The 12,500-nt window shown below is 36.3% G+C and overlaps 1 protein-coding gene across 2 annotated transcripts in view; it reads right to left on the bottom strand.

Annotated features, from left to right (window-relative positions):
- Positions 1 to 12,500, bottom strand: part of LOC136838820 (glucose dehydrogenase [FAD, quinone]-like) — a 187,611-nt gene that overhangs the window by 155,075 nt on the left and 20,036 nt on the right. The window contains exon 1 of one of the 2 annotated variants that reach the window (XM_067104436.1): positions 1,893 to 2,224. The exons of the other annotated variant lie outside the window; for it this stretch is intronic. Within the exon in view, the coding sequence (XP_066960537.1) occupies positions 1,893 to 2,082 (190 nt within the window). The 5' untranslated portion in view covers positions 2,083 to 2,224. Of the gene's footprint in view, positions 1 to 1,892; positions 2,225 to 12,500 lie in introns of those variants that run through there. 2 annotated transcript variants of the gene reach the window in all.

Here is a 12,500-nt window from a genome sequence, read left to right as displayed (position 1 = left end):
TTCAGGATTCTCCAATTACTTACGAAAGTACGTTTTCGATGCACCTTTTATTTGAAATATTAATCTGCCTTTTTATAATTCCCGTTTTCGTGTTAATATTTTTCCAGCTCCTAGAGTTAAAGTAATTTCCCTTTATTTTTTGTTACTTTGTATTAATATTTCTTTATATTATTATTTCTATTTTAATCATTTTCATTAGTAATTATTTGTCATCTAAGTCGTTAAAATACCATTCGCCTTAGCTATCATGTTTCAAATGTCACTCGTACCTAAATCTTCGCTATGAATAACAATTACCGAAAAGGTCACACTTGTTATTCACTGCTCAACAACACCTTATTTATCTTCATTATCTGCTCATTACGTGCATTTCCTCTCCGCATAATCATTCATTTTCCTTAACAATTTTCCTCTAACTCACTTCCAGTACAATTCCAAATCAGAAGAATTTGGGCTTAATGAAAGGAGGTATAAATCTGATCCATATCACATTCCCAAGAATTACCTTAAAATAGTAATGGCATTAAGATGAACTTTGAGCCCAAATCAAAGGTTGCATATTATATTAGAAGAATTATGTTTCCTTCCTTATCATGCAAATGACACTCATCAAACAGAACATCGGTGCGACACAGGAGAAAATAGAAAATTTAAATGAAAGATACGTAAATATCAGGTACAACGAGCGTCACTAATAACGCTGGGTAAATTAGTAGGAGATGATATGCCGTAATCACTTTCTCAACTGCCTACATTAGTGACGGTTTGCCAGGTACATTGACTCGTTTCTCGCCTTTTCAATGAGGAGGAATGTAGGGTTAACGTGAGGCAAATCTGCTGAGGTGGGAAGTTGTTGCTAGCCAGGCCCAAGAGGCGATGGGAGAGATTGAAGATCGTAATTGAAACCGAAAAGTGTATGAGATAACCGTAACCAGTAATGAAGGAAAAGCTGTAATTGCCTGCGATAACTGCCAGAAAAATGGAAATCTATCAGAAGGCATCGACATGAAAACAGCAGCTAAAGATTAAAGAGCATAATTATCAGGATAAAAAAAGGAGAAAAATACGCAACCAAAACTAATAAATGTTGGTATTATCTCAGATTTGAAATAGGATGAAAATACGAATGACTGGCGTAAAGCATAAGAATCCATCTCAGCGATAAGATACTGTATAAAAAGAACTTGAATAAATAAATAAATGTTACCAGCTACTTGATCAGAACGAACTCGGTGGAAACAAGCAGAAGAGCCATAGCTTGCGTACGCTGTGCATAAGCAGAGAATCACGACGATGACTAAGGTGTAAAAAAATAAGATTCATTCAGGAAAGGCGAGAGCTTATGTGGGTCATACGTTCTGTGGCTATGCAGGTCACATACATAAATTACCATGGAATTACCCTGGGACATGCATTTGTAAATGGAAATATGCTTATATATCGTTCAAGGAGTAATAAATAAATACTCACTGAGCAGTTACTAAATATCAATACCTTTTATTTATTACTTCAAGAATACGAATGAATATATATATATATATATATATATATATATATATATATATATATATATATATATATATATATATATATATATATATACACACACATATATTATATATATATATATATATATATATATATATATATATATATATATATATATATATACACTATATATATATATATTGTATATGTAAATTATATACACACATATACCTATATATACTGTATATTTATATTAATACATTATTATATATGTGTGTGAGTCATTCTGCCCTTGTACTGAAAACACGGAAACAATGATCAGCGTAAATAGGGCAAATAAAGAATCGTACGCATCATTCATCACACGTAACCCAGAATAACCGGCTGAAATCAGAAACACTTACTGATAACGAAGTCATATTCCTTGTAGAGGTTTTTCCGATCTATCGGTCGCGATTCCGGGTCTATTTCGTCGTATTTGTAGTAGGCGATGGCAGCCAGGAGGGCCGGGAGGAACCATATCGCCGCCGTAAACACCGTTCCAGGCGTCGCCTTGAGCAAGGTGGCAATCGTGATTGCTGCTATGGCCGTCATGATTGCGGGCTTCGGCGGCTCTCTTTGGAAGTGGGTGGAATTTTTATAATCGTCAGGTGTCTGGCGTCTGAGCACAGGGCTTGTAGGTGCCTAACTTTATCGTTTGTGTACTTTGCTCTCGTTATTATGTCTCTTTGGACAGATTAACACCATGGGATTTTATCAACTGAATTGGATTTACTACTCTTTCCAGATTTCAAAGTTATTTCAGTTTTCGTTTCTCACTAAACAGTAATTATACTTAAACATCTCTACAGAGATTTCATGTAATAAATCTAAAACACTTCTTCCTTTCAAAATTAGTAAAAGTTCACATTTTACTCTTAATGAGTCGCCAGGAACTACTACTTCGTCCTCCAATTCTATCAAGCAATGTTTCCTGTTCACTGCACCAACCATGGTATAAGGAATATCGCCAGTGCCTCTGTCAGCACTTTCTCAACATTGCCTCTCAACCCCACCGAGTGAGGTGGAACCCAAGAGGATCGTCGTATGGTAATTCTGAACCCGCACTAACATGCGTGTACGATGTTAACACAATTATATATTCGAGCACGCGTTTTGCTGGTGAATAATATTGTCCTCTTCTACAGTATGACAATTACCGGCCTACGATGAGATTTCACTTTCCGTTCGGAAAATCTGTCGCGTCATGGGAACTGATTCGAGTGAGGCGCACGTACGAAGAACTAACTCCGAAAATCGCGTGGATGACAGCCGCGAAGAGCTGATCGTGGATGACTAGCCGGCCGTGAATTAACGACTGAGAAAGGAGGGAAGAAGTCGTATCACTGTCAGAGTGGCACTGCAAGACTCCCCTTCCCTTAGCTTCTTCACCCGTTCCTCACTAGGACAACACTGCGAGAGAGAGAGAAAGTGAAGCCTTACGTCAGGCCGCTGGGGAAAACGAAAGGATCTGGGGAGGAGGGAGGGCGAGGGGTGGGGTGATTGTTAGGAGTGAAGGGGGCAAGGGGAGGGGCTTGTCGTTGAGCGGAGGTGGTGGTAGAGGTTCTGCTAAAGTAGTAGCTAATGGTCATCTAAGAATCGCTGGCGGCTGGGAGGAGGGGAGGGATGGGGGCGGGACTCAAAAGGGTTGAAGGAGGCGAGCAGAAAAGGTGGGTCGTGGTTTCGGGGGGAGAGGTGCGGGGTAAAGCGGAAAGCCAGGTGCCTAAATCAAACAGTTCTTGAGGAGGACACAGACAGGCTCAATGCATCGATGCAACCAGAGAGGGTAATGAGCAGGTCGGTCTGTACCTAAGGGTCTTAGGGTCTTCGATTTTCTCAGCCCTGGAGGACACTTAGAGACATGGTTGGAAAGTATGGTGCATTTTATTTTTTTTTTTAGAAAGTTCATCCAGCCCAAAATCCTTTAAGTTATTTCCCTTCTGATTGGAAGAATTACCCGGACATTAACCACACAGAAAAAATATCTATTCATTTATTTGAGGACTTCAAAGCAACGTCAAATCATGCCCGTTTCTCATTAACGGTAAGACGAACTCAATCTTCGCCAAGCAAAATTAATATTATCGTCCTCTTTGGTTACAGCCTTTCAGCCGAAGGAAACAGACCAGATCAACATCTGTTCTATTTTTCTGTGTGCGGAGGAGAAACTTCAAACCACATCACTGCTCCTCCATTAACGCTTCTGCAAAACTCGTGACTGGCAAATCTGCTCTTTAAGCTACTCTTCCAAGGCAACGCTTTCCAGAAGATACAAACACAAACAACTTGAGAGTCACTCTAACCAATCTATCAGTTCGCCCTTTACCACGGTATGCTCACACTTAAAAAAACATACTGTATTCTCCCTCAAATGTCAATGAACGTTAAGAATGCCATTGAACTTGGCATTTGGTATATCCCTCCGCATGCCAGCAACTCGACACATTGTCAAGGACGACGACTCGGCGAATATGCCACTCGTTTCTGCTCACGGCAGACGTCAGTGCCAAGGTAGTGCCAGTCTCTGATGTCGATGAACCACAAGGAATCCTTTTAGGCCTTGTACAGGATATGACAAGCACCCATAAGTCCAGGCGTCAATTGTTATCCATTGGTGATCCCGTCACTCTGTCTAGGGGGCAATAAATCATAACCAAAATGAATCTCCTTTCCTGTCATACGTCATCGAGAGCGTGCAACGATAGCTCCCCGCAACACAACGTCTGGTATCACACTGGCGTCGGCAGCACAGGTTTCCAGAGAGAGAGAGAGAGAAAGAGAAAGAGAGAAAGAAGCCACCAACCACTGCTGTTGAGTTCGCTCAGTAACCTACATTCTTAGGCACTCTCTCTCCAGGGGAAGAGGTTGGCGAGCGGCTAAGGGCTAGGCAAACTGCCCGCTTCCTGCACGTACGCAAACCGTCGCACATCTGCGGGATATTTTTTCGGCCGATACATAACAATTGTTTCAAACCCAAGACTTCACGAGTTAATTTTGCATAAGTGTGCGTACTGCTAACAGCAAGCTTGACTTCCAGGCGCCTTAGCAGCGTCTGCCACTTATGCAAACCTCACGTTTCAGTAATCAATTACTCAACTAATTTGGCTCTTAATTTTTATCTAATATTAGAGAATAATATGTTGTTACTCTGTTCATTGGTCTATATATTTTGTTAATACATAATAAAACCATAAGAAAGACCATTACATACATAAATTAGTTAAAATTACACCGTATTCAGAAAATATTTTCACCTTTGTTTTCGATAAAATGCCAAACACGTCCAACGCATATTTTTGCCAGCATTAATGTCCGCATTTCAAAAGTGTAAATTGTATAAGATTTTTTTTTCCAGTGTCACTAGCGAGATTCTTTAACAGATAACTTAAATAACTCAGGCATTGTTAGATCTCCCTTTGCCATCCCGACAAAACGTACAATAAATTTCTTTTCTTCATGGTTTAAAAAGACATATGTACCCCACCACCAATAACGGTATAATACGAGATTCTTGGGAACCAAAATTTATAGCCTATACTGTACATTCTTTTTACATCCGAGTCTAATAACAAATTAGTGTTGTGTGATATAATCCCAGGGAAGTACAGGCCGTGGGCTATTGTCAGTGGCTTAACAAACCATGGGAAAGGATGCGCACTTTACGGTAGACAAAAGTGATCTGAGCAAGGAAGTTATTCACACACATACACCCATACATACATATACAGTATACATATATGCACACAGTTAAAGTGTGTATAGTTATGTGTGTATGCAAATAAACGTTTTATTGTGAGTGAATGTGTGTACATCACCAGATACTAATAATGATACAGTTTTATATATATATACATGTATATATATATATATATATATATATATATATATATATATATATATATATATATATATATATATATATATATATATATATATATATATATATATATATATATATACACACACAAAATAACTGCATCATTATTAGTATCTGGTGATGTACAGACATTCACACAGATATACTTTCACAATAAAAAGATCTTTCGCATACACAAACACACACACACGCACACACACACATATACATATGTGTATGCGTGTGTGTCCGAGCTTGTTATTTCCATGGCCAGCATGACATTCTCTGTTGTCCAAACATGGTGCATATTTTGTCTGCTGCATTATCCCAGTTCTCATCACGGATGAAAAATATCGTACCTGACACCCTAATTTCTGTTGGCCCTTTCTACCTGAAATTTATTCTTTAATGACGCATATGGAAACCTCGGTCTGAAATTTCCTCGTGTGAAAATGAAGTCCTCGAAAATGAACAAGAGATCGTTAAAGTAACCCTAATTTTAAGAGAAAAATTTGTAGCCAAAAAGACACTGATAACACTTAATAACTTCCACCATGTGCTGTGGGTCAGTTGTTTAGCATCCGTGAAACTGCGGTTTTTTTTCTCTCTCTCTCTCTCCATTCATAAGACAACACTAATGAATTATGAGTACGTGTTAGGGTTTGGACACATTGGTGGGCCTGGTTCATACAATAAGAGTAACGTCGAAATTTCACTGGCAGTTTTGTAAAAAATCTTGCAAACGTCTACCTTAGTTTAACCAAACCACTGAGCTGATTAACAGCTCTCCTAGGGCTGGTCCGAAGGATCAGACTTATTTTACGTGGCTAAGAACCAGTTGGTTACCTAGCAAACGGGACCTACAGCTTATTGTGGAATCCGAACCACATTATACCGAGAAATGAATTTCTATCACCAGAAATAAATTCCTCTAATTCTTCACTGGCCGGCCGGAGAATCGAACGCAAGCCCAGCAAAGTGCTAGCCAAGAACGATATCGACCAGTCCAACGAGGAACTAAAATCTTGCAAACATATGAGTACCATACTGGGCATGGTTTAGTTTACATTAAACAAAAAAGATTCCTGATTTTAACGTTAAAAATAGCAGACCAAAAGACAGCCCATGAATGACTGCTGGAAATCGTTCTTGGGTCTCAAAGAACAAAACTTCTTCAGTTCTAACTGACCAAAAACATCTGTGGATATACAGACACTAAGTTCTTGTAAAGAATAAGCACGCATCAAACTCCTTGCATATTTAGAAGAACTTATTTCCAAAAATTTCAAAACGAACAAAACACACACACTGTATTTGAAGGAGTATTTACAAGGAAAACTATACATCCGCTATTCTAACGAAGAAAAACATCACTGGAAAACATCAGAAAGATAGAACTCATTACAATTTCGAACAACAATGACAACAACAAAGCATCTCTATATTTCTGACACCAAATCTCCTTAAGGTTTGTAAAACACGAAAAACTAATCTGTCTTCCTTACAGAAGCCAGGACTACTGAGACATACAAGATCTCAGAATTACTTGGAAGCTGGAATCGAGTCAAACCACGTGGAAGATCAAACAGAGCATTATTCGCACCACCAAATAATTTCGAAAAACTCCTTAGGGGATCAACACTGTTAATGAGAGCGTGATGGGACTGGCAACCTAATCCCAGGCCTCACTGACAGGAGTAATGGATCTGCCTTTTGACAAATGGAAGATTATTGGAATTAACGAAAGCGGAAAATGGGTGAGAAATCCAGAGTATGTAGCAAAGGGAAAGAAAGAGGCAGCGATTGATTCCATACGTTTTATATAAGTATAAGAGAAGTACATTGCTCCAGTACATGACAGAGAATTACACGAAAAAGAAAATTTTAAGTTTCAGTACACTACCAAACCCAATATAAAACGAAATACACACATTTACAACCAATGCACACATGTTCATTTGCAGTCTGTACAACGAATAAAAAGCTTATGCCATAAAACCATATTTCTCTCCAACAATCGGAGAAACATGGACTGAAAATAACTTTGACATTTACTGGGGCACTTAAAATGCAGAGAACCATAACAGAAAGAAAAAGGCGATAAAAAAGCCCCTAATCTTCAAAATTTAGAACACCAAATTGTCTGACCCCATAAATAATGCCTTTCGACACAATGATGCTTAAAAGTGGGAGTGCTTCGTGGCACGAATTGGCACTGGTACCTTGCCCCAATTTCTGACATTTGGAAAAGACTTCGTAACAATCACCTCCTGCTTTTTCGCGTGAAATGAAATGAATTACGGCCTCATTCTCCTTTAGCTTGGTCTCCTTTCATTTGCGAGATTAAGTGGCGATTCAGTTTTGCAACAGCCAAACCTTTTTTTCGTAAAACTTGGGGAAAAGTTATTCTCGCTTCAGTATCTTTGCTTCCAAAATATTTTATGCTTCGAAATAGTGTTTCTGCAATAGTGCACGTGCACTGTCATTCTGTCATTTATCCTGCCTTTCTCTCACCTGGCTTTGTATGATATTGAATTCGTATAAAACTGTATACTATCAAGAAGTTTTCTGAATCAAAAAAGCACAAGAAACTCGAAAGAACAACTCTTACTGCAGGGCTGCAGCATAATGAAAATGAGAGGCAATTAAATCTAATGGTGAAAACAGATGGGCCGCCGCCTTCAGGAAAGTTTGGAATTCACTTATTGTTCACATCACTCCTGAGCTGCTATCTCTTACAACTTGAGGTACATGATTTAATAGGACATGCAATTCTATGAAGAGTGTGACAACATCGAGGTGATCTATTAGTATGGGACTTGATCAGAACAGCAGTTTGGAAATAAATCTGTTTCTGTTTTCGGCTCATCTCTTAACAAATATTATTTGTTGCTGAAGAAGAAGGAAAAAAGCTCTTTCTTCCACCGCACTTTATGCTTGCAATACATTTACATGATTACCTGTCTGTATTAGCCAGGAACACGCCATTTTTCCCATGAATTATTATTTAATGTATTCAGCAACATGAAACTAAATTTATATAATTTATATTAAAGTTTGCCAAACTCGGAGGAGCCACTGATGCGTTTAATGACGTCAGAGTAGCAGACTTTCTCCATAAATATATGATAATTTTCCATGGATACTTAGCAATGGCAATGTCTCATAATAGATGTATGGAGAAAATCATTCTTTGCAATGGAGCCTTTTCTGTGTTCCCACCGACTTAATTTAAAAGTAAAAGTAGGTTGCCTTATGAAACATCATTTATGTATTAAACTAGAAACCTAATGGAGACTTCCATTTATGTATTACACTAGAAACCTAATGGAGACTGCCAGTCTTAGAAGGTCAATAGTAGTCAATGTCCTGCATAAAAGGAACCACAACTATCTAGAACATCTTCTCTGATATTTCCATCCTTTAACGAAACGTACCTAGAGCCTTCAGACTCACCACGGGTGGCTCTCGAGAAAGTATAAGACAATGATCACTGACACATTCATGCCTAGACTGCTGCATGGTGAATAACCCCTGTGAAGATAACTGACACATCAATAGCCGCTTCATTTACCTCCCCCACTCCTCTCTCTCTCTCTCTCTCTCTCTCTCTCTCTCTCTCTCTCTCTCTCTCTCTCTATATATATATATATATATATATATATATATATATATATATATATATACACATACACATATATATAATATATTATACACACACACACACACATATATATAATATATATATATATATATATATATATATATATATATATATATATATATAAAGGCATATCTTCATGATTCAGTTATATACAGTATATATACAAAGTATATATGTACATATATATATATATATATATATATATATATAATATATTATATATATATATATTATATATATGTATATGCACATACACACACACACACACAATTCCTTTCTCCAAGTACACTGTCAGCATCTTCGCCTGTCAGCGGTGAACGTAATTCTCGTGACGTAACACCAATCAGTTCAGCTAAGATGAACGGTGATATGAGATGACCAGATACTCAGTTCAACCAAAAATTACAAAGGGGGTTTCCCTTGCGTGAGCAAATATAGCAATTGTCCGCTCGTTAAGTAAAAAAAGGCTATAGCAGAGAGAGAGAGAGAGAGAGAGAGAGAGAGAGAGAGAGAGAGAGAGAGAGAGAGAGAGAGAGAGAGAGAGAGAGAGAGGTTACTTTATAATTTCCCACTTTTATTTGTAAATGTTATTACAACTGAAAAGACCAAACTGGATCAAAATCGTCAACGTTATTTTATATAATACCCGTCCCCTGAGTTGTTTAACTTCTTTGACAGAAATAAGCTTAAATGTGGAATATCTTATTCTTTTTACGTTACAGAATTTTTTGTGTATTGCCATTTATTTTCAAAAAATAATATTCAAGGCTGATGTTGCAAACAGGTTTACTGATGAAAGGAAACGACCTGAAAAAGAAAATTATGCACAATCTGCTGACCGTTCTAATTTTTTTAACAAGGTGAAGGTGGAAAAAAAATTGCCAAGAATAAAGCATATATCTGAAATAGTCAAGTCATGACTGACATGCATTTATTCAATAGAAAAGGTCAAAATGTGAGAAATAATGTTGCGCATGAAATAATGGAATAAGTGAAAACAAGAGTTACGGATGACAAGAACATGAAAATGACTTGGCAAAAAAGTACAAACTTCATAGAACACGAATAAGTCTGAAGCAGAAAAAAGTTAGAGCCATAGAAAGGCAAGAGCCTTCCCAAGAGGTTTGATAATTGGATTTAGACAGATTTTTTATTTATTCCAAATAATAATAATGTAATGTCTTCGTCTATTTCACCGACAAACACGGAATTTTATCCATCCTTGTATTTTACCGGACCCTTACAATTTCTCTCTCTCTCTCTCTCTCTCTCTCTCTCTCTCTCTCTATATCTCTCTCTCTATATATATATATATATATATATATATATATATATATATATATATATATATATATATATATATATATGTTTATATTGTAATACAGCTACTTATACTGTCTAAATTTTCAGTATATATATATATATATATATATATATATATATATATATATATATATATATATATGTGTGTGTGTGTGTGTGTGTGTATGTATGTATATATAGATTATATATGTACATTGCAATCCAGCTACTTATACTTTTTCACTTTTCAGCATTATTTAGGCAGTTTTTGCCACAACCTTTGTATACATAATGAACAATATTTCTGACAAATCTCCGTAAGTCAAATGAACTCCGTAAAAGAGCAGTTAAGTTTAGGCTATAAGGCCTTGTTCTTTATTAGATTTTGTTTCTTATCAAAAGGCAAACCCCTAAGCATCGATAAGCTGAGGTGCTCTATACATACATACATATATATATATATATATATATATATATATATATATATATATATATATATATATATATATATATATTTATATTATATATATATATATTTATATATATATATATATATATATATATATATATATATATATATATATATATATATATATATATATATATATATATATATATATATATATATATAATCTATGAGAAGGACAGATAAATCTAAGACCTACAATCATCTCACTGGGAGAAACGAAACCTTACAGAAATACTGGATCCATATCTACATGAAGATCTTTACTTAACTGGAGAGACTAAGTCAAACACGGACTAGTAAAAGTTTGGCTTCACAAACCATTGGATCCCAAACCATACGTAAATCTACACAAAAATATTCTTACCCTGAATCACTGGTCGAGGACCATGGTCTAGAGGGCTACTAAACTTTCATTAATTAGAGTATGATTCTCAACCAACTCTTCTCTGCAAATTTACGGATACTTTATGAGCAGTGACCAACGTAATCTAAAACAACGACAATCATGTTACTTCACAAATAACTGAGTATAACGTAAGATACCCTACGCGTAGGCTAAGACTGTACCGAATGAAGCAAAAAAAAAAAGTTGTGAAAAAATTAATGACATAACGTCTGTTGTAGAGCACCTGCTAGTAATTACAGGGATCAGATAACTGTTTTCCCTTCATATCAGACCAATAGTGAGAGAGAGAGAGAGAGAGAGAGAGAGAGAGAGAGAGAGAGAGAGAGAGAGAGAGAGAGAGAGAGAGAATTCTTTTAATGGAAAAACAACCTTATAGCACTACTATGACAAAAACGTACATGACGCTAGATCTCGGAATCTTACTACGATACCAATTCGCGCAAAACTTTTCGTCTAAGATATATAAAATAAAATGAAACAAATAAATTATTTAAAAATGAGAAATCTTTGTAATTACTTGGGTCAAGCAATACCAGGTCATTCATAATATAATACGTAAAGAAGATATCACCATTACATAAAAAAAAACTTGTCTATAAGTAAAAGAATCTCTTCAAGTACACAGACCTACTGAGTATCAAATTACAAACAATATTCCGTTTTTAAAACGCCAAAAATCTTGACCCTTTTTCAAATCCTTCCTTCAATTGTGATTTCGGGGGCAAAAAGATAAACATCTTGTACCGGTACACCTTATAAAATCGTCAAATCAGGGCAATGGTTATAATCCTCGTTAAAAATCTCAACTTTACGCCCAAGTAAGCCCAATTTCATAGTTTTTTCACCTGCTTGCGAAAGAAACGGAGGCAGAGCGCTGAAGCGTGCTTCTTTGCCCACTTCACCGAGCTGCATTTCACATCAGGTGAAATGAGCCGCGTTTCGTGACAACACCTCTCTTGCTTAAAAGGTTGAAACCGTATTTCAAAGGCCAATAAAAGATCGAAAACAAGATTTGACAGTAACGTGCACTCGGAGTAAGCTCGTAACCGTCAGACCGTATCGGAATGGTATGATACTCCTAGCATATAGGGTGTTTATTGGAAAATCCATGCACGCACACAATTATAATATACGCATACATACATACATAAATACATACACGTATATATGTATACATATTATGTGTTATATACATATGCATGTTTGTGTGTGCGTGATATATATATATATATATATATATATATATATATATATATATATATATATATATATATAT

This window comes from Macrobrachium rosenbergii, chromosome 5, assembly GCF_040412425.1.
Source record: "Macrobrachium rosenbergii isolate ZJJX-2024 chromosome 5, ASM4041242v1, whole genome shotgun sequence".
Taxonomy (NCBI): domain Eukaryota; kingdom Metazoa; phylum Arthropoda; class Malacostraca; order Decapoda; family Palaemonidae; genus Macrobrachium; species Macrobrachium rosenbergii.
Note: the sequence above shows the minus strand (reverse complement) of the source record. Positions and strands in the feature narration are given on the sequence as shown.